This window comes from Zerene cesonia, chromosome 11 (genome assembly GCF_012273895.1).
Source record: "Zerene cesonia ecotype Mississippi chromosome 11, Zerene_cesonia_1.1, whole genome shotgun sequence".
NCBI classification, from domain to species: domain Eukaryota; kingdom Metazoa; phylum Arthropoda; class Insecta; order Lepidoptera; family Pieridae; genus Zerene; species Zerene cesonia.
Genome location: NC_052112.1, coordinates 5,093,952 through 5,111,641, shown reverse-complemented (window position 1 = coordinate 5,111,641; position 17,690 = coordinate 5,093,952). Strand labels below are relative to the sequence as shown.

Genomic DNA, 17,690 nt, shown 5'->3' with positions numbered 1-17,690 from the left:
ACTCCGTTCCATCATGTTTCCGAAACGATAAATGAGGAAATTCTAACGTTAACAAGAGGCAAGAAAATAGTTGGCATTTTTTTTTCAGAGCTTCACTTAGATGCAGTACTTTTCTCCATTACAAATTTGTGTGTACTTGGTCACTCTTAAATTTAGATATAAACGTCTACATGGTAACACTTACGACCATCATAGTTCGTGTTCGTTCATGTCGCGTACATTTGAATTCCCAGACATTTTTTGTATTTCTTTTTTAATTTATTTCTACTTAAGATAAAAAATTAATCGAAAATTATTTACGGGAGTTTGATGAAAAAGCAATGATGTATATAAAAAATATCCTCCCAGGGTTATTACACGCATCTTCTCTATTACAAAAATCCTTAATTTTACTTTTTTATTTTTTATGTCACAGTCGGCAATGGAGCTGATGGGACGCTTAATGATAAGCGCTACTACCGCCCATGAACACTCGTAAGGGTCGATTGCAGACCTTACGCCTCTACAAATGGATTGCGGACTTTAAATTGGGAAGAGTTTAAGAAAGAAAGTTGGCGAGAGGAATGAAGGAAAGGACTGGGAAGGGGAAGGAAAAGAATATGGGCCACTTCTTTACGCAAAATTATTATTATTTTTTTATTTGATATTAATGGGAAGAGAAAATTATCATTAAATATAATTAATAAAATTAAGCAATATTTTGTAAAAGGTGTTCAGCAAAGTTTGAGCAGCACGACACAAAAGCATATATTGACGACAGAATTATTGAAATCTTTTAAAAAAATTACAATTTAAATGTGAAAAATGTTCGAGATTGTGGATGGGCGGGATATTTTTGATTGAACGCTCATACCTCATGGTGTTTATAAGAATACTATTCTTAAAATGTTAAAATACTTTTCCGCACCGCAATTTGTGCCTATCTTTTTTTAAACTTAAAACTTTATTTAACAAATAACCGATTATGAATAGTCAGATTTATATTAAAACGGTATTATTAAAGATTGTCTTAATTGACACTGGCAAATAGACATCATGCCATGAAGAGAAAAAAAAGCTTGTCTATTACATGATGTTACGTCAGATCTCTACAAATAACAATTTCCTCTTCCTATTCTGTCATTGACCGGCTGTCCGCGACGTCGTAACTCCACATTGTCGTCGGTATTTTTGATAACCTTTAAATTTTTACTTCTTCAAAAATGGCAGAACCACGTGAAAGAACCTTTATCATGGTAAAACCCGATGGCGTTCAGCGCGGTCTCGTTGGCAATATAATTGAGCGCTTTGAAAAGAAAGGCTTCAAACTGGTCGCCCTGAAGTTCGTGTGGCCATCAGAAGAACTTCTGCAAAAACACTACAGCGACCTTTCTGAGAGGCCTTTCTTCCCTGGTCTAGTGAAGTACATGAGCTCTGGACCCGTTGTACCTATGGTATGGGAAGGCCTTAATGTTGTTAAAACTGGACGTCAAATGCTTGGTGCTACAAATCCAGCTGATTCTCAACCCGGTACTATTCGTGGTGATCTCTGCATTCAAGTTGGCCGCAACATTATTCACGGATCCGACGCCGTAGACTCTGCTAAAAAGGAAATTGCCCTCTGGTTCACTGAAAAGGAACTGGTTGGCTGGACCCCAGCTGCTGAAAACTGGATTTACGAATAAGTTATTTAACTGTGTTATTCCATTTATCATGTAAGCTTCACTCATAAAATATGTTATAAATACTTAGTTTTTTTATTATTATAACCTATGTCTCTAGAACATTTTATAGTACCTAATTGAATGAAAATTGCACTATTCCAAAAACTGTAGATAATTTTAATATACTTAATAAATAAAAAAACATTAATCTAAACAGTATATAGTACAGTACTTGCACAATGAGTAATTAGTAATCTATACTATCAACATATGTATAGTATAGTATGAGAGCAGTGGTGGATCAGTAGTGAGTACCTCGGACTTAAATCGGGGTTCTAGACCAGGCAAGCGTGCAAGAAATAAATTGATCTTTCAATTTATCTGCGCATGTGCATAACATCACCGCAGCTCAAAAAAAACGTGAGCACACCGGCATGTCCAAGAATCAACAGTTCGGCGACGTCTCATCTGCCAACACGCACTTGGCCAGCCTGGTTGATTATGGCGTCCCAACAGTGGGAACATATGGGGGTTGATGATGGTGATGATGATGATTATCTACATATAAAGACCATTAAACATCACACTCTTGCTTGTGGGACACCTGTAAATTACTGCTTCAGAGTTCAGAAAAAAATAAGTAAATATTCCTGGCTTCTTTCTTGATTAAAATACATAATTTGATCTCTTCTTTTTTCCTTGCCATATGTTATTTATTTCTCAATACTGATGTAAAATTAAACACCACATGATTTACTTTGTTAAAGACGCCGGGACTATAAATCAGGATTAACAACTGATGTGTGATGTTCCAGCATACAGTTGTTTTTATCAGCTTACATACAAAGCCTTGCGTCTGCCTAATCCTCTTCTTTCTTCTTTAGTAGTTATCTACCTATTTTATAATGCGCAAATATCCACCCATCGAAATTAAATTTTATAAATTTTCCTTCTTCGTTGGTTTTTTAGCGTATATTATAAAGCACTACTTGAACCGCACGGTTTCCCGGGCGGTGCGAAAGCAAGTATTTCTGTTGCTCATGTTATTCTAGTACTTATAATACATCACTGCCAAGTATCACCAAAATAGATAAAGTGATTTTCGTGTGAAAGAGTAACAAACATACATTAATCCTCACAAACTTGCGCGCTGATATTTGTAGGATTTATTAAAACAAATGTTAATTTCCACATTTTACTTCTTTATTTTATTTAAAAATGCTAACTTACAAAATGCATCATTTTGATGCAGGATAGTTTCTCTGGATGAGCTGTTTTAAACATATATAAACTAAAGTATAATGCCTACATGATTCAGTTCTAAGCTATTGCATAAAATATTAGTGTAAATAGCAACTCATCCATTAAAACATGTTATAAGCTAATACTAAATCACATTTTTACATCTAGTTGGAAATATATTTACAAGGTTCATTGTATATTTAAATTATTTTAGTACAAGTAAACTGTGCTGTTATAAAAGTATTTGCTAATTCCACAGCCAATTCATGTAACAGTACTGTATTTCTACTTAATAGCATTACAAGGTATAGGCGGATAGACCAATACAAAATCTGTAAGTACTTGATCAATGATTTGAAATTATTGCTCTTCAACAACTTTTCACTCTTCTATACACCCAATCTTGGACGACCCGCCTTTATAACATTGAAATACTATACCAATCCAAATCCTACCATGAAAATTAACTATTAACTAAACATTTTCTATGTCCATTCCTATGCAAATTGGCAGTGTTGTTCTAAGCACATTTTATATTAACATCAATATTGAGTATCCTACAATAAAGTCATTTAATATTTACAATAAATTATTTGTCTGATGAGTATGTGCTTAAAAATATTTCAAGGAAATATTAAGTGAGGAGAGGAGAGGCAACTAAGGAATACTCTGTGACTCATAGTGCCTGTTCTGGACAATGTTCCACTTCTACCGCTGGCTGTGTATTAGTTTGTTGCTGTTGACTTGTACCAGTGGTCTGCTGTTGCGTGTTCTGTTGCTGTTGTTGCTCGTGTTGATTCTGTTGTATTTTTGCTGGCAATGGTGCAGTTTGACCTTTGGTAATGAAAATTGGTTATTATTAATTAGAGGTATTTATTATTTACTATAATTTGACATGATATCACCTTTCAGCATCTTTTCTAATATATTAAAATCAATTAGTACCAACAAATACAAAAAAAAACGAGATAGTTTTAAGAAGTGTAAAGTTTAAGGATATTGACATATTTATTTCATTTATATACTATAATTAATATTTTATTATTTGTTATTTTATGTTTGTTTATTAGTCTTTCTTTTCTACTACGTAACTTTTAAGCACAGTGAAATACCTCATTGCCATGAATGAAGGATGATGAAAGAAATTACATTTGACAACTAGTGGAAAGCCACTTAACTAGGTGATTTGCTGTAGTAAATACCTAAATAATTATAATGTTACCATATTTGTCATGAATCCCTCTGTGCCGTTTGAGCGCAAATCTGTCCGCGAAAGCAGCGGTGCAAATATCACATTTGAATGGCTTCTCCCCTGAATGCACTTTAGCATGGTTCTTGAGGTGAGCTGCTTGACTGAAGGCTGAACCACAAGTTTCACACCTGGGCAACGAAACAATGATATTGTCATTTTTATATGCTACCATATATACTTGTAAGTTTTAGGAAGTAGTGTAGAAAGAAAAAACTGGGTAGTTTTACATCAATAACCCACGGGCGTAGCAACCGCAGTAGAGTATACGCAGTAGTAGTATTAATGATACGGCTATGTATTATAATTATATTACACTAATATTATAAATGTAAAAGTTTGTTTCATTGGATGTTTATCGGTCAATCACGCTGAAACTACTGAATCAACTTTTGGTGTAACTATGAGCTGAATTTGGTGATAGGAGACTTTTTATCCCGATTAAATGCTCTCTTCGATCCGAGCGGAGCCGGGACGAGCTTCTAGTACACCATAGTATTTACTGTTCTTTGAAGTCGTATGAGTTACAAAATAAGAAATTTAATGAAGTGAAATCTTACTTGTAAGGTTTCTCGCCGGTGTGAATACGTCGGTGGTTCCATAAAGTAGCATGTCTCGCGAAGCCTTTGTCACAGACCTGAACACAAAGTAGATTATAGAAACAAATATTTCTATTTATAGATAAATCCAATAAACATTGACCGTAAAAAGAACAATTCATAATCAAAACACTGTAAGTATGTGGTGCACAGAGCACCAGTTAAAAAAAGATAAATGAAGTTTGTTGAAGTTTTTTTACCTCACAAACATAAGGCTTCTCCCCGGAATGTGTCCTTTCATGATTTTTCAAATGAGGTGACTGGGAAAACTGCATACCACAAGTGTTACATCTAAAAATAAATACAGATTAAAAAAAATCACAAAAGAAAAGTACTATTTTTGACTAATTATGAAGACATCTGGAATAAATTTGAAGATTTAGTAAGTAAGTTAAGTTCGACTACACCCATACTTATGGAAAACTATCTTTGTTTGTAGTCAGCGGACAACCAAGAATGAACATACTCTCCTCTGTGAATATTTTTTTGTAGTTTGTATAATAAAAATATAAAGATGCTTACCTATATGGCTTTTCTCCAGTGTGTATCCTAGAATGATTTTTAAGATAAACAGCCTTTGCAAATGCAATTCCACATATACCACATTTAAAGTTTTTCTCGCCCGAATGTAACTTTTTATGTGACCATAATGAGGAATATCTGGAAAATGAACCTCCACAAATATTACAATGATATGACTTGTCTGAGTTTTGTTGGTTATTTTTGTTTTTATTTCCACCCACAAATATAATACCAGACCCATTGCAATTCTGGCATTTAGTCACTGAGGCCAAGTTTCTTTTTTTCACAGGATGATGACCGGGCACTGAAAACAATAAAATAATAATAACACCCTCACTTGAACACATTATATCAAAGAATCAATTGAAAAATTTGTAATTCAACTGACTGTTTTTAGTTAAAAATGTTAACAACTCACATGGTTTTTGTTGCTGATTGTTCTGGGCTGTTGACAGTGGATCAACAGTTGTTTGTACCCCGCTTACTCCACTAACTTCGAATTTAGTATTGTCTTCTGTGGCCACAAATATTTGTGTTGTATTCACTAATAAGGCACAAATTGTTTGGTGTTAGATGGTTAATCACAAATGTTAAATTCATATGTAGTGAAAAAATGTGATGCTAGTTTGTTACTTTGAAACATGTTAAAATTATTATAAAGAGAAGTGCAAATTTTAGGTGAATTTATATTAAGCATACTTTTTTCAGGTGTCTGGTATTAAATTACATACTTAAGTATTACTTTAGCTATTTACTGTACAAGAAATTATTACTGGATAAGAGAAGAAGGTAGTAAAACCTAAATTCATGTTTACCAAATGTAAACCAGAATTAAGGTAACTTTCATTGTAAGTGAGTGAAACTTATGCTAGCCTTGAGAAAAATTAATGTTAACGATTTCAGCTGGCAAAAATAATATGGTCATATGATAAAGCAATATTATTCTCAGACTAACAATCTACCACATAAATAAATCATCTATTACTTACTTTGATTATTTCTATGTTCAACTGAACCCTGAGCAATGCAGTTTTCACATCTTATAAGTTTAGGTCCTTTTCTTTTTGGGTTATTTGGAATAACATTCCCACATGTTATGCATTTCTGAACCTTGTCTAACAATATTGGTTTAGCTGGAATGAATAAACATTAAATGTCAAAAAAAAGTATATACTATACACACTAATTTAAACGAATGACAAAGCACCTTTTGAATAAATAAAAATTTTATAAATTAGAATTGTTATTACTCACTATCCTGGATTTGCACATGATGTTGTTGTTGGTCACTGGGATCCGATGAAAGTATTTGTATGTGTGGGGGCATAGCCACCTCATTTGATGTACTAACTCCAGTTGCTACTACAGTGATGTTGTTATCTACAATTTATACAGAATCCTATATATTCCTAATTTCTTAACTACATTTAAATAATACCGTTGATACATACAAAAGTGTTAAATCATTTTTCTTAATTAATCTTCAAAGTAATTATCATAAAATTGTAATACACCATATAAGTCTTTCAATAACTAAAAACTATTATTCTAATAAGAGCAAGTTATGAATACATAAATAAAAAAAGTATTACCTGTATCTTGGGCGTGTATTCTTTTATGGGCATTTAAGAGTGTTAAATGTCCAAACATCAATCCACACACATCACATTTAAAACTAATATTAGAGATTGTATTCTGTATTCCATTAGGAGCTATTTGCATTTGATTAACCAATGCATAGTTATATGAGAAGGGCTGTGCTATGTAGCATGTTTTCTCATCATTGGTAGTTAACTGGGCAATATTAACTCCCCCTGTAACTCCACCTGCTCCTGTTGCCGTCCCAGCATTTATTTTCCCAATCATATTTACATTTGTTGTGTAACAAAATGTAGGAAACTCCTAAAAATATGAAGATATAATTTTGTATGTGGTTGTGTAAATTTCTTTCTACACAACATAACATAAACAATTGCAGTTCATTATGTAAAGCAGTTTTTATTTGTGAAAATACAAAGATTTATTAATAAACTAATCACAAAATAATAAAAGCTTTTTTTAAGTTCCCATAAAACAATATTACAGGTACAACCTTTCATATACCTATTTGAACTAATTTACTTTACCATTCAATATTGAAAATAATTAACCTGCTGAGTTTGTTGTGTCTGTTGGGCAGTTTTTTGCTGAACATTATCCATATTTTTCCCTTGCGATTTTTGAGTGTGTTCCTGATATTGTAAAGTAGGCACGGTCCCGGCTTGGACAGTATTAGTCGTAAACATTGTCTTCTTAGTTCATTCCAACTTCTAAACAATATGCTTATCTGGATCTTGAATTCTGAAAATACATACAAACATTTTTATATTTAAAAGCGCGGCTAAATCTTTACGCGAAAGAGAAACTTCAAAACATACCGTGCGAAGGTAACGGGAAATACCTCTTATCGTTCTACTCTACTCGTAAAAAGATTCGTTCGATGAAAGCAGTGTCTCCGTAAATAGTGCCGATATAATGAAAGAAAAGGATGACGGAATATCTATAGACGCGCTTCAAGTAAACCGTGGACGCCATTGTATAGTTATCATCGGTTGTTTCAACAGACAAGATCAATTATATTAAGAAACTACGAGAAAATATTATTTTTAACAATATTGTTTCCTAAAATACTCTTACCTTATAAAAGATAAAACTATATTTTCATAAAATCAAAAATCAAGAATTCAATGTATTATTTCTATCTCTCTTTGCAATCTCCCAATTCTCCATCTCACTGCGTAAATGAAATGGCGATACAAGTAAAATGGCGCCTCTTAACAGATTACAGATACATTGGACAGATAAAATAAATTATTTAATTTTTTTGAAATTTTGAATCTTAAAGGTTCTAGCTATGAGTACTACTAAAATAATTGGAATCACGAAAATTATTAATAATGTGTTATTAATTGAATTGAAAATTACATGTGTATATATAATAATAGGCACATTAATTTAAAAAACAATTTGCATCTAATCAGATTATACATTTTCTCAATTTTAAATGAAAATACGTCTTTCAGACGGAATGCTTGGGATTCTTGCAGCAATAATCAAAAGAAAAGTTACAAATAATTCGATACGGATTTTGTAGGAAAGCCATAACTTATGGCAATCAAAAGAAATCTCTTCGGACTGATTCTAGAGTGTCACCCAAAGAGTAGTATAATATTATAAATGAGTACTTTGATTGGTATACTGTCACCTTTTGTATGTGGGAGACGAGCATGCTTCGACCGAATTGGGCCAGCTCGCACCGGGGAAGTACCATACCCCCACAGAAAACCGGCGTGAAATAGTGACAAGCCACTGTCAACTGTGTTTCATTCGGTGAATGGGGGAGCCGGAGGCCCGTTTCTCTTTCCTCACCCATCTACGAGATTAATGTTATATGCGTATACAATAACTACGTCCTCATACGTGTATTTCTTTTTAATCATCCATAACCAAATTCGAAACATATTTGTGTTAATTTTGAGAAAGAAGGAAAAGATAAACTACTCAGGGTTTTCCCCACACAGTTCATACAGGGGGTTCCAGTATAAATACTATCCTATGTCCTTTCTCAAGTCACAAATTTATATACCAAATCTATCGAAGTCGGCTCAGTGCTTTAGGAGTTGTACAAGTAACAAGCCCTTGTAGGCTATGTACATTTCAACTGTTGATGCTGAAAAGGGACAGAGGATAGTGAAAACCAATCAAAATCGGCTCAGTGCTTTAGGCGTTGTACGAGTAACAAGCCCTTGTAGGCAATGTACATTTCAACTGTTGATGCTGAAAAGGTACAGAGGATAGTGAAAACCTTATAGCTTTTGTACTTCTTTACTTATTACATTATTTACAAACACTGATTTAGAATGTTGTATCACAGATTACGAAACACCACGGACAAAATAATACTATACTAGTACTATACTCCAACCTGGTTACTTCAGTTGTCATGCACAAAACATAGCATCATAATCATGACCCCAACATTAATTTATTCTGACCAACATATATCTTACTCATATAGGCATGAAGCAACACAGAGTTACTTTTGCATTTATAATATTTTAAGGATAGTAGTGTAATAAATAAATCCTTACATTATAGGTATAAACACATAAAAATATAAATTGGGATGTAGAAAATTTATTTACACAAACACAAGAAAATATTATGTACACTATTTACAAATTTATAACATAACTTAAAATTCATGACTATAGCAAAGATTTTAAATATTAATTTAGACTCTCATATAATACTTAGTAATAAATGGCCAATGGTGTTTTATTATTATATGAATTTTCATATTGCAACATGATTACAACTATTAATATCTCATTTAATTCCACATCTAGTAACCATAACATGTTGGATCCGTAAATCTAAAAGTAAATTTAAATGATCTCTTTATACCAAGTCCAAATTTAGTTATCTAAGTCTAACCAGTATCATATCACAAGCAATTTATTATTTGGTTTCTGAAGTAGATGTTCCAGAATTAATCCATTCCTTTTTAAATTTTTCAATGGCTTCTGTGATGGATGTGAATGTAATTGGTTTAATATCAGGTTCCACATTACGTTCTTGATATTCTTTCTCTGTTGAAGACAAAAGTGTAGTGATGTTAGTGGTAAGAAGTGATATAATTCATTAACATATTTATTTTTTTAATAAATATGTGCTTGACTTGGGTAGCCTTTCCTTAGCCTTTTAAAGTCTGTTAGGCCGTTCCTAATATATAATAACAAAATTCCATTTTTAAGAATAAATCATGTTTTGTTTAGTACTCATATTTGAAATTCGAATCATCATTGAATAATGATTCAAAATACATTATTTTAAGTACATTAGAGCAGAAGGTAGTTACCAGAAGGAAGTTGGGTACTTACCAATACCATCCTTTTGTTTTACATATACATGTTCAGCTTTAATAAATTTTCGAGTCTTTAAGAGATATTTCAAATTCTTGTCTGGTAACTTATCAAATAAAGGATCATCAGTATGTGCTGATGGGTCATCTTCAAAAAACATGTAAGTGCCCAATGGATTCTCAAAATTACCTTAAACATTAATTGCAAGTTTATTTACTGTATGAATCTTTTATATTTATAGATAAATTAGAGTTTAGAATCTTACCAGAGCAAAAGGTTTCATCTAATTGTATTATTGGATTTTTAGTATCAATTCCTAAGACATGCAAATTTCCATACTTTTCAATACTGACGCTTTCATCAAATTCAACATAAACATAGATTTCTTCTTCCGTTTCAGAGAGATTTTCATGTTCATTCATTGTATCTATTTAGTGTATACTTCTCTTTGAAGATATCTCATAAAAATGGCCATAACAAAAAAAAATGTCAAGCTCAAGCATAAACACAGGCGACTGCAGCGCCAAAACTAGACTACGCGTCATTTCATATCTGTGTGTCTATTGTCTGTGGAGACTGGGAGTGTGAACTGTGCCGTATTTTGAAGTTGACAAGTTGACCTAATTACGTACTGTTTACGATCTATTGTGCAATTTTATTTATTTTAAAATAGAAGCACACTAAACGTTCCACTTTATAGGAAATTAAAAACAGGAAAATAATAAAGAGTTTTATTACGTATTGCATAATATATTAACATTTTGCAATCTCTCGCTAGATTTCCAAAACATATTCACGATGGTAACACATGAAGTTTAAAGAATATTCCAGAATCAAAATAATAAATGCTTACATCATTTTTTACAACTTTATGAACTATACACATTTTATAACATTCAACAGCACAAATATGAGAAAATTATGCAATTAAGTATTCGGAGTTCAGGTCTTCACCTCCCAGAGATCCCGCTATTTTTTTACTCCAGGAGGCTGTAGTGGTTGGCCTCGTTCTTTTCCACGAAGTTTTATTCCAATTGCTCGTTCAATTTTACCAAGTACAATATTGTTAGGAATCCCGCGGCCGGCTTCGTAGTCATTAACAATTTGTGGTTTTTCGCAAATTTTTGTAGCTAAATCTTTTTGACTCATACCTTTTGCTTGTCGTCCTTGCATTATCAATTTGCCAAGATCCAAAGGAATTTTATCATGACGCAATTCTTCAGTTTCTCTGTCTAGTTTTGCTGTATTTTTTGTAGTGCCATGTTGTTTATTCGTACCTGCACCATATTTTTGTTGAGTTTCTACAGGAATTCCTTGACGGCGTGCTGCATTTACAGCTTGTTCAGTCTTTAAAGCAGATGCCTTCGGTGGCTTTTTGCGGAGAATAGTTACTGTATCCCAATCCGACATTTTGCTTAGCAGAATTTAAAACTTTTATAGATTATTACTGAGTCTTTTGAGATTAAACGAAAAGCGCATTTAGAAAAATTACAAGTGACAAAAACCTGAAACCTCAATGTGAAATTGCAAATGACAGATAAACAGAAGACATTCGTATTGAGTATTGCTATTTGTAATATTTACTTTTTTATTTTTTTAATACATAGAAAGGAAAAAGGTACCAATTTTAGCTAGGTAGCTGTTGACTAGTGTTTTAATTACTTACTATTAAAATTACTAACTATTTCGTTTTGATTGTATTAATATAATTTACCAATATTTGCTGTGTTAGGTTGACAGAAGCATATTAAATACGATTATTATCGAACCATTACCTATTTAAAATAATTTATAAGTTGTGAGATTATTTGTTACTATGTCATATGTGTGTATTTCTTGACAAATGTCAATTAAAAATTTTTAAAATTGTGGTTATCTGACACCTGTGTATTTACTGTTTGCTAATTTTTAGAAATAATAATTCACGAACAATAGATGATTGTAAATTACTAAATGTAAAATATATTTAATCGATTATTGTAGAAAAACTGTTAAATATAGCCTTTGAAAAAAGTACTGAACATACCTTTGAATATTTAACGTACCTGTATTTAAAAAATGTCTTTTTCGTTTGGGTCTGCTACAACTTCGCAAGCCGCACCATTTGGATCGGCAGCTAAACGTAAGTGCCGCAATTTTAATATTAATAAGTATGTGTTAAATTCAGTTATCCATAAGTTATGTATTTGATGGTGTTTGAATAAAATTTACTTTCTTATAATAAATTGTTTTGACATAAAACATACATAGTATTGCCTTTGACTACGACATGGAAAATCGAGGACATATTCCAGTCCATGAGAATTTATACATATATACTTATGTTTGATTATGTGTATGACATTTTTGAATAAATATAATTTATTTGTTTTTAGCAAAAAGTTCATAGGAGTTTATTTAGTATATTATATAATTATTCTTGCAGCATCCTTCTCCTTTGGAAGTACAAATACTGCTACAACAAGCACTGCTGGATTTGGGGGTTTCGGAACCAGCACAACATCATCAGGATTTGGTAGCTTTGGCACTACGAATACTGGTATGATATATGCTTATTAAACTGTATCTTTTTATAACATTACTACACATACTTCTCATTTTGACAAGAAAAATTTTACCTTCTTTTTTTAATGTTTAATTACAAGCATTTTTAATTTATAATAAGGAAATTGCATGGTATCATACTGAATTAAATATGAAATACTTTATAATGCCAGAAATTTGTAAAAAATATATAGATTTACTTATTAGTTATTTAGCATATCTTTAACCAGAAAGTGTATAAAAAATTAAATATAGTAATATTTATTTATTTAAATAAAAGCATCTTCAAACTCTTACTTTGGGGATTATGTTAAAAGGCCTGAACATAAATTATGAAACAATAAGTTGTGGAAATCTAGAAAAAATATGTGGAAAAAGCAAACATACCAGGAATATATTATACAATAAATAAAAATTAAATTAATGAACTTCAAAATCAAATTTTCTAAATTTCAATTTTAAGGAAATCCAAAAGATCAAAATTGTAATTTGTTTCTAAAGTCCACACTGTACCTGTGTGTGTTGTGCAGATGCCTAGACAGTTTGGAAGCTAGTCTATACCAAAATTATGCGCAGCCCATTTACTGCGAATGCTCTTGATTCAGGTTTTTTTTTGCAGCAACTCCATTTGGTGGTATTGGTACTACACCTGCATCAACAACATCATCACTGTTCGGTGGAACAGGTTTTGGTTCTACTGCAGCTAAACCAACCACAGGTAATTTCATTATGATTTTATAATGAGAAGAAACCTATTACTAGTAAAGTAATCTATGCTAATATAAAATTAATGGTTATTAAGAAAGAAGAATACCTTACACTTACACAACAACTTATGACTTTTGCGTCTTATAATACGAAAATTACGTTTTTTGTAGCTGAGCCCCGCGGTTTCACCCGCGTAAGTCTGTATCCCGTAGGAATATCGGGATAAAAAATTGTCTATGTTATTCCAGTTGTCCAGCTATCTACGTAACAAATTTCATTGCAATCGGTTCAGTAGTTTTCGCGTGAAAGAGTAACAAACAAACACACACACGCACATCCTTACAAACTTTCGCAATTATGATTTTAGTAGGATCATTGCTACATTACTTCCTCTGTTTTCCTTCACAAATGAAGATTGTAAGCATGGATAAAGCATAGATAGACATGTTAACAAAATAATCTTATATTTATATGATTATTACTTTGCAGGATTTGGAACTGGTACATTTGGTGCAGGCACATTTGGTACCACTTCTGGTTTTGGGACAAATACATCAACATTTGGTAGTACAGCTCCTACATTTGGAACATCTTCATTTGGCACTGGATCATCATTTGGTTCTACATTTGGTAAACCCGCCACAACAGGTTTTGGTGGATTTGGTACTGGTCTTGGAACAACACCTGCTTTTGGTCAGCAACAACAACAACAGGTTAGAAATTATTTCAGAACTTTACAATTTAGCAAAACTTATTGCAATGATTGAAAATGATGCCAAAATACTTGCACAATTATTTTATTTAAGCTATTAATGTTAGAAGTATTAAAGTTATACACAAAATGTCAATTTATTGGGTAATATATTAACATACATTTTTAAATGTTTAAAAACAATGAGTCCTGATATACATACTTTACTTTTGTCATATTATGTATTGTTTATGACAAAAACAATTATGGTATGTACAATATCTTACAATGATTTATGAAAATTAAATTATAATATTAATTACCAGCAGCAGCAACAGCAGCAACAACCACAAGGCCCGACAAATGCACATGAAGCTCTTGTTGCGGCTGTGTTCAATTGCAATGTTTTTGGAGATGAAAGAGATCAAGTGTTGGCAAAATGGAATCTTTTACAAGCACAATGGGGAACTGGTGAGAATAAATTGCTTTATATGTAATAGCTATAATAAAATCAGAATGAATTAACAATTTTTTTTAATGTGTGTGTTAATCAAACTTCAGCACAAATTGGGTTTGCACACACTGGGCTTTTCATCACCCTTCCCAGTGGTTTCCTTTATTGCTTTTATTGAATATGTTGCTTTTATTGCATAATTTGTTTGCACCAAATGTTTTTGTCTGAAATAATGAAGATTATAATTTTCTACTTAGGTCAAGCCTACTACAGCCGTAATGCTCCACCATTGGAATTAAATGAACAAAACCCACTGTGTCGCTTTAAGGCTGTAGGCTATTCTAGACTTGGTGGGAAGGAAGATAAGGATGGACATGTTGCTATGATATTTTCAAAGCCTGAACAAGAAATTAAGTATGTATTGAATTTTAATGTAACTTCTATAATTGTATGATTTAAGTAAATAATAAAAATCCATTTATTAAGATAAAGTTATTTAAAATACAAATCAATACAATAATTATTCATTAATTTTTATAAAGTTTATATAATGTTTTCTATTTTCAGAAATAATCAGCAAGGATTTATAACTTCTCTGTCTGGTCTTCTGGGGAACAAACCAAATTTAGCTGTGAACATTGAATCTGTAAAAGCTGTTTCCGATAAAAAATGCCAGGTACATTTTCATCCTCCTTGGTCGCCTCCTTGGTGTAGTGGTTAACGGGTGAGCGGGAACTCGCGGATAGGGACTCATAAATAAAGGCAGGACACAGAGGGCTGATCATCTACTTGTTCATAAAGATAGTCGACTAGTGAAACAGATATATATTTTTCCTCATACTCCACTAGGGGACCCGTGTCCTCTGTATATATAGTCTCCATGTATGTAATAGTCCCGTGACTACCATTATATATACCACAGTACGTTTCTTACCAAGCAAAAACCACTTAACGGAATTTGGTGATACTTGGCAGTGATGTAGCATATACGCTATATTAACACATACGCTTATGTTCGCGGATTCGTTCGCGGTTGAAACTTCCTAGTGAACTATTTTATCTCTTTCTCTATAAATCATTTGTTTTAGGGACTTTTTTATGTTTATTTATCATAACAAAAACAAATGTAAAATAAAACTTAACCCTCTTTTAATATATCGATAAAGTTGGCAACATACTTGCAATCTAATATATATATAATATTTCTAGGCTGTCATAGAATAAATGTTTCTATTATATTATTCCGTTGACTTCGTCAGGTGGTGGTGTACGTAGTGGACAAGGGCGCGGGCGGGTCGCACATCGGCGCGTCGGAGCTGAGCGCGTTCCTGAACGCGGGCGCGGCGCGCGGCGCGCTCACCGGCGCGGGCTGCGCCGCCGTCACGCCCGTCACGCGCCCCACGCCGCAGATGTTGGACCAGTACCTGCAGGCGCCTCCGCCAGGTACGGCACGCTTCAGAGATGGGAGAGTTGCATTGTGTGTGACCCGGAGCTCGCTGTTTCATGCGCCCCACGCCACAGATGATGCACTTTCGGAACACACGATTCAGCTTGGTTATACCAAGCGCAGAAATAAGAGAGAGGGAGTAAGTTCGTCTATTTATGTATGTATAGGGCCGTGGAGTGTAACCTTTTCACGCGTCCCACGCCGTTGTTGTTGGACCAATATATGCAGATCGGCCCTCCACATTGTTTTTATCAAAATGCGATTTATCTTGAAAAGATGTGAAATGCAGAATGCAATGATAATCTAAGCATTGTTAGTTATTGTATCTGACGTGATTGAACACTTCATGTCAATGTGTTAAGTTTCTATTTTTTTCAGGCATGGATATGAGACTTTGGAAACAAGCCCAAGCTGATAATCCCGATCCACAAAATTACATTCCTGTACCAATCGTTGGATTTTCCGAGGTAATTGTCGCAAATTCAAATTCAATATGAGTGCAAGGAGAATTTATGTTTAAATGCACAAAAAGCTCATACAATAGGTTCTTACTACATCTCTTATTAATTACTACTGTAAACAAAGGAACGACAATTAAAGTTTATACTTCTACAAATCATTGATGACTTAAGTTTGGTTTTGATCATTTTATAACAAACTGAAAACGTTGACATCTCGCAAAAAGGGTGCCAATATTTAAAAATAGAATTAAATTTTGTTTCTTTATATGTACACAATAATTGCAGATAAAGTTCCGCGCACAATGCCAAACGGCGGAATCGCAGCTGCAAGCGAGCTACTTGCGCAAAGCGTCGGACACGCTGAGCGAGCTGCGCACGCGGCGCGCCGCCTCCGCCGCCACGCTCGCGCAGCTCGCCGCCAGGCTGCACTCGCTTAGACATACCTTGTTACAAGTATAATTTAAGGAAGCTTTTATCATTACTGAATGTGCCATAATGATATGGTTATTTATTATAAGGGACAAAATAAAACATTCCCTCATACAAAAAGATCATCGACGTCCCCAGGGACCAATTTCTAAAATGGGATCAAATAATAACAATTTGATATGAAACACAAAAAAAACTCGCCTGAAACCCCTCAGAATTATCGAACATCAGAATAAAATTTAAAAAATGCAGTCACATTGAAAACCTCCTTCGTTTTTAAGTGCGTCGGTTATCAATAAGCTGGTAAATGGACATAGGTTTAACTAAGTATCAATAGTTCTATCGTCCGTTTGTCCGTTGGACGTTTATTGGGCGAAATTATTATTACATAAATATAAAATATTATTATTAATTTTCAGATTATCGCACGTCAAGAAGTGGTGGGTCGTGTTGGCGCAGCTCTCAGTCCGGAGGAGGAGGCGTCGAGGGCGAGACTTCAAGAACTTGCCTCACAGTTAGCTGCGCCACCTCTGTATAATGTAATTATTATTTCTATATTTATGTCATCAGATTTTTTGTTTTTTTTTTTTTTTGTTTTTTCCTGTGTTAGAATTTACTTTAGATTATACAAAAAGTGGATTTATACATGAATTTTAGAAATTTTCGACCCCTCCCTCCCTCCTTGTCACAGGTTGTCACATTTTTAGAACCCCGTCTCCCCTAATGTGACGTCACACATTTTTCAAACTTATGCATGTATTTAAAAATAATCAAAAGAAAACCGTTATTTTCATTTT

The 17,690-nt window shown here is 33.2% G+C and overlaps 5 protein-coding genes across 8 annotated transcripts in view; 2 read left to right on the top strand and 3 right to left on the bottom strand.

Annotated features, from left to right (window-relative positions):
- Positions 1-1,091: 1,091 nt before the first annotated feature.
- On the top strand, positions 1,092-1,726 carry LOC119830209 (nucleoside diphosphate kinase). The gene has a single exon (XM_038353126.1). The coding sequence runs from the start codon at positions 1,203-1,205 to the stop codon at positions 1,662-1,664; it is 462 nt and encodes a 153-aa protein (XP_038209054.1). The 5' UTR covers positions 1,092-1,202; the 3' UTR covers positions 1,665-1,726.
- A 1,115-nt stretch (positions 1,727-2,841) lies between these two features.
- LOC119830220 (zinc finger protein 679-like) lies at positions 2,842-8,064 on the bottom strand. Of its 3 annotated transcripts, none has more exons than XM_038353150.1 (11): positions 7,932-8,064; positions 7,406-7,595; positions 6,848-7,157; positions 6,510-6,635; positions 6,245-6,388; positions 5,674-5,799; positions 5,256-5,559; positions 4,934-5,024; positions 4,695-4,771; positions 4,108-4,265; positions 2,842-3,719 (listed from the first exon to the last, which is right to left on the bottom strand). In XM_038353150.1, exons 2-11 carry the CDS (start codon positions 7,538-7,540, stop codon positions 3,562-3,564), a joined length of 1,629 nt encoding a protein of 542 aa, XP_038209078.1. In that variant the 5' UTR covers positions 7,541-7,595; positions 7,932-8,064; the 3' UTR covers positions 2,842-3,561. The 3 variants fall into 3 exon arrangements, with proteins under 3 accessions (XP_038209078.1, XP_038209080.1, XP_038209079.1); XM_038353152.1 differs by having other exon boundaries at positions 5,674-5,769; XM_038353151.1 differs by lacking the exon at positions 7,932-8,064 and adding an exon at positions 7,673-7,858.
- A 1,363-nt stretch (positions 8,065-9,427) lies between these two features.
- LOC119830061 (general transcription factor 3C polypeptide 6) lies at positions 9,428-10,657 on the bottom strand. The gene is made up of 3 exons (XM_038352898.1): positions 10,425-10,657; positions 10,178-10,348; positions 9,428-9,886 (listed from the first exon to the last, which is right to left on the bottom strand). Exons 1-3 carry the CDS (start codon positions 10,579-10,581, stop codon positions 9,756-9,758), a joined length of 459 nt encoding a protein of 152 aa, XP_038208826.1. The 5' UTR covers positions 10,582-10,657; the 3' UTR covers positions 9,428-9,755.
- A 219-nt stretch (positions 10,658-10,876) lies between these two features.
- LOC119830062 (endothelial differentiation-related factor 1 homolog) lies at positions 10,877-11,710 on the bottom strand. The gene has a single exon (XM_038352899.1). It carries the CDS (start codon positions 11,567-11,569, stop codon positions 11,129-11,131), a length of 441 nt encoding a protein of 146 aa, XP_038208827.1. The 5' UTR covers positions 11,570-11,710; the 3' UTR covers positions 10,877-11,128.
- Positions 11,711-12,007: 297 nt separating this feature from the next.
- LOC119830286 (probable nucleoporin Nup54) overlaps positions 12,008-17,690 on the top strand; it is a 13,229-nt gene continuing 7,546 nt past the window's right edge. The window contains exons 1-11 of one of the 2 annotated variants that reach the window (XM_038353246.1): positions 12,008-12,281; positions 12,585-12,698; positions 13,323-13,421; positions 13,901-14,124; positions 14,432-14,573; positions 14,814-14,970; positions 15,124-15,232; positions 15,816-15,999; positions 16,382-16,470; positions 16,750-16,917; positions 17,313-17,432. In XM_038353246.1, coding sequence (XP_038209174.1) covers positions 12,218-12,281; positions 12,585-12,698; positions 13,323-13,421; positions 13,901-14,124; positions 14,432-14,573; positions 14,814-14,970; positions 15,124-15,232; positions 15,816-15,999; positions 16,382-16,470; positions 16,750-16,917; positions 17,313-17,432 — 1,470 coding nt within the window. In that variant the 5' untranslated portion in view covers positions 12,008-12,217. Of the gene's footprint in view, positions 12,282-12,584; positions 12,699-13,322; positions 13,422-13,900; positions 14,125-14,428; positions 14,574-14,813; positions 14,971-15,123; positions 15,233-15,815; positions 16,000-16,381; positions 16,471-16,749; positions 16,918-17,312; positions 17,433-17,690 lie in introns of both variants that reach the window. The other variant, XM_038353245.1, reaches the window with a different exon arrangement.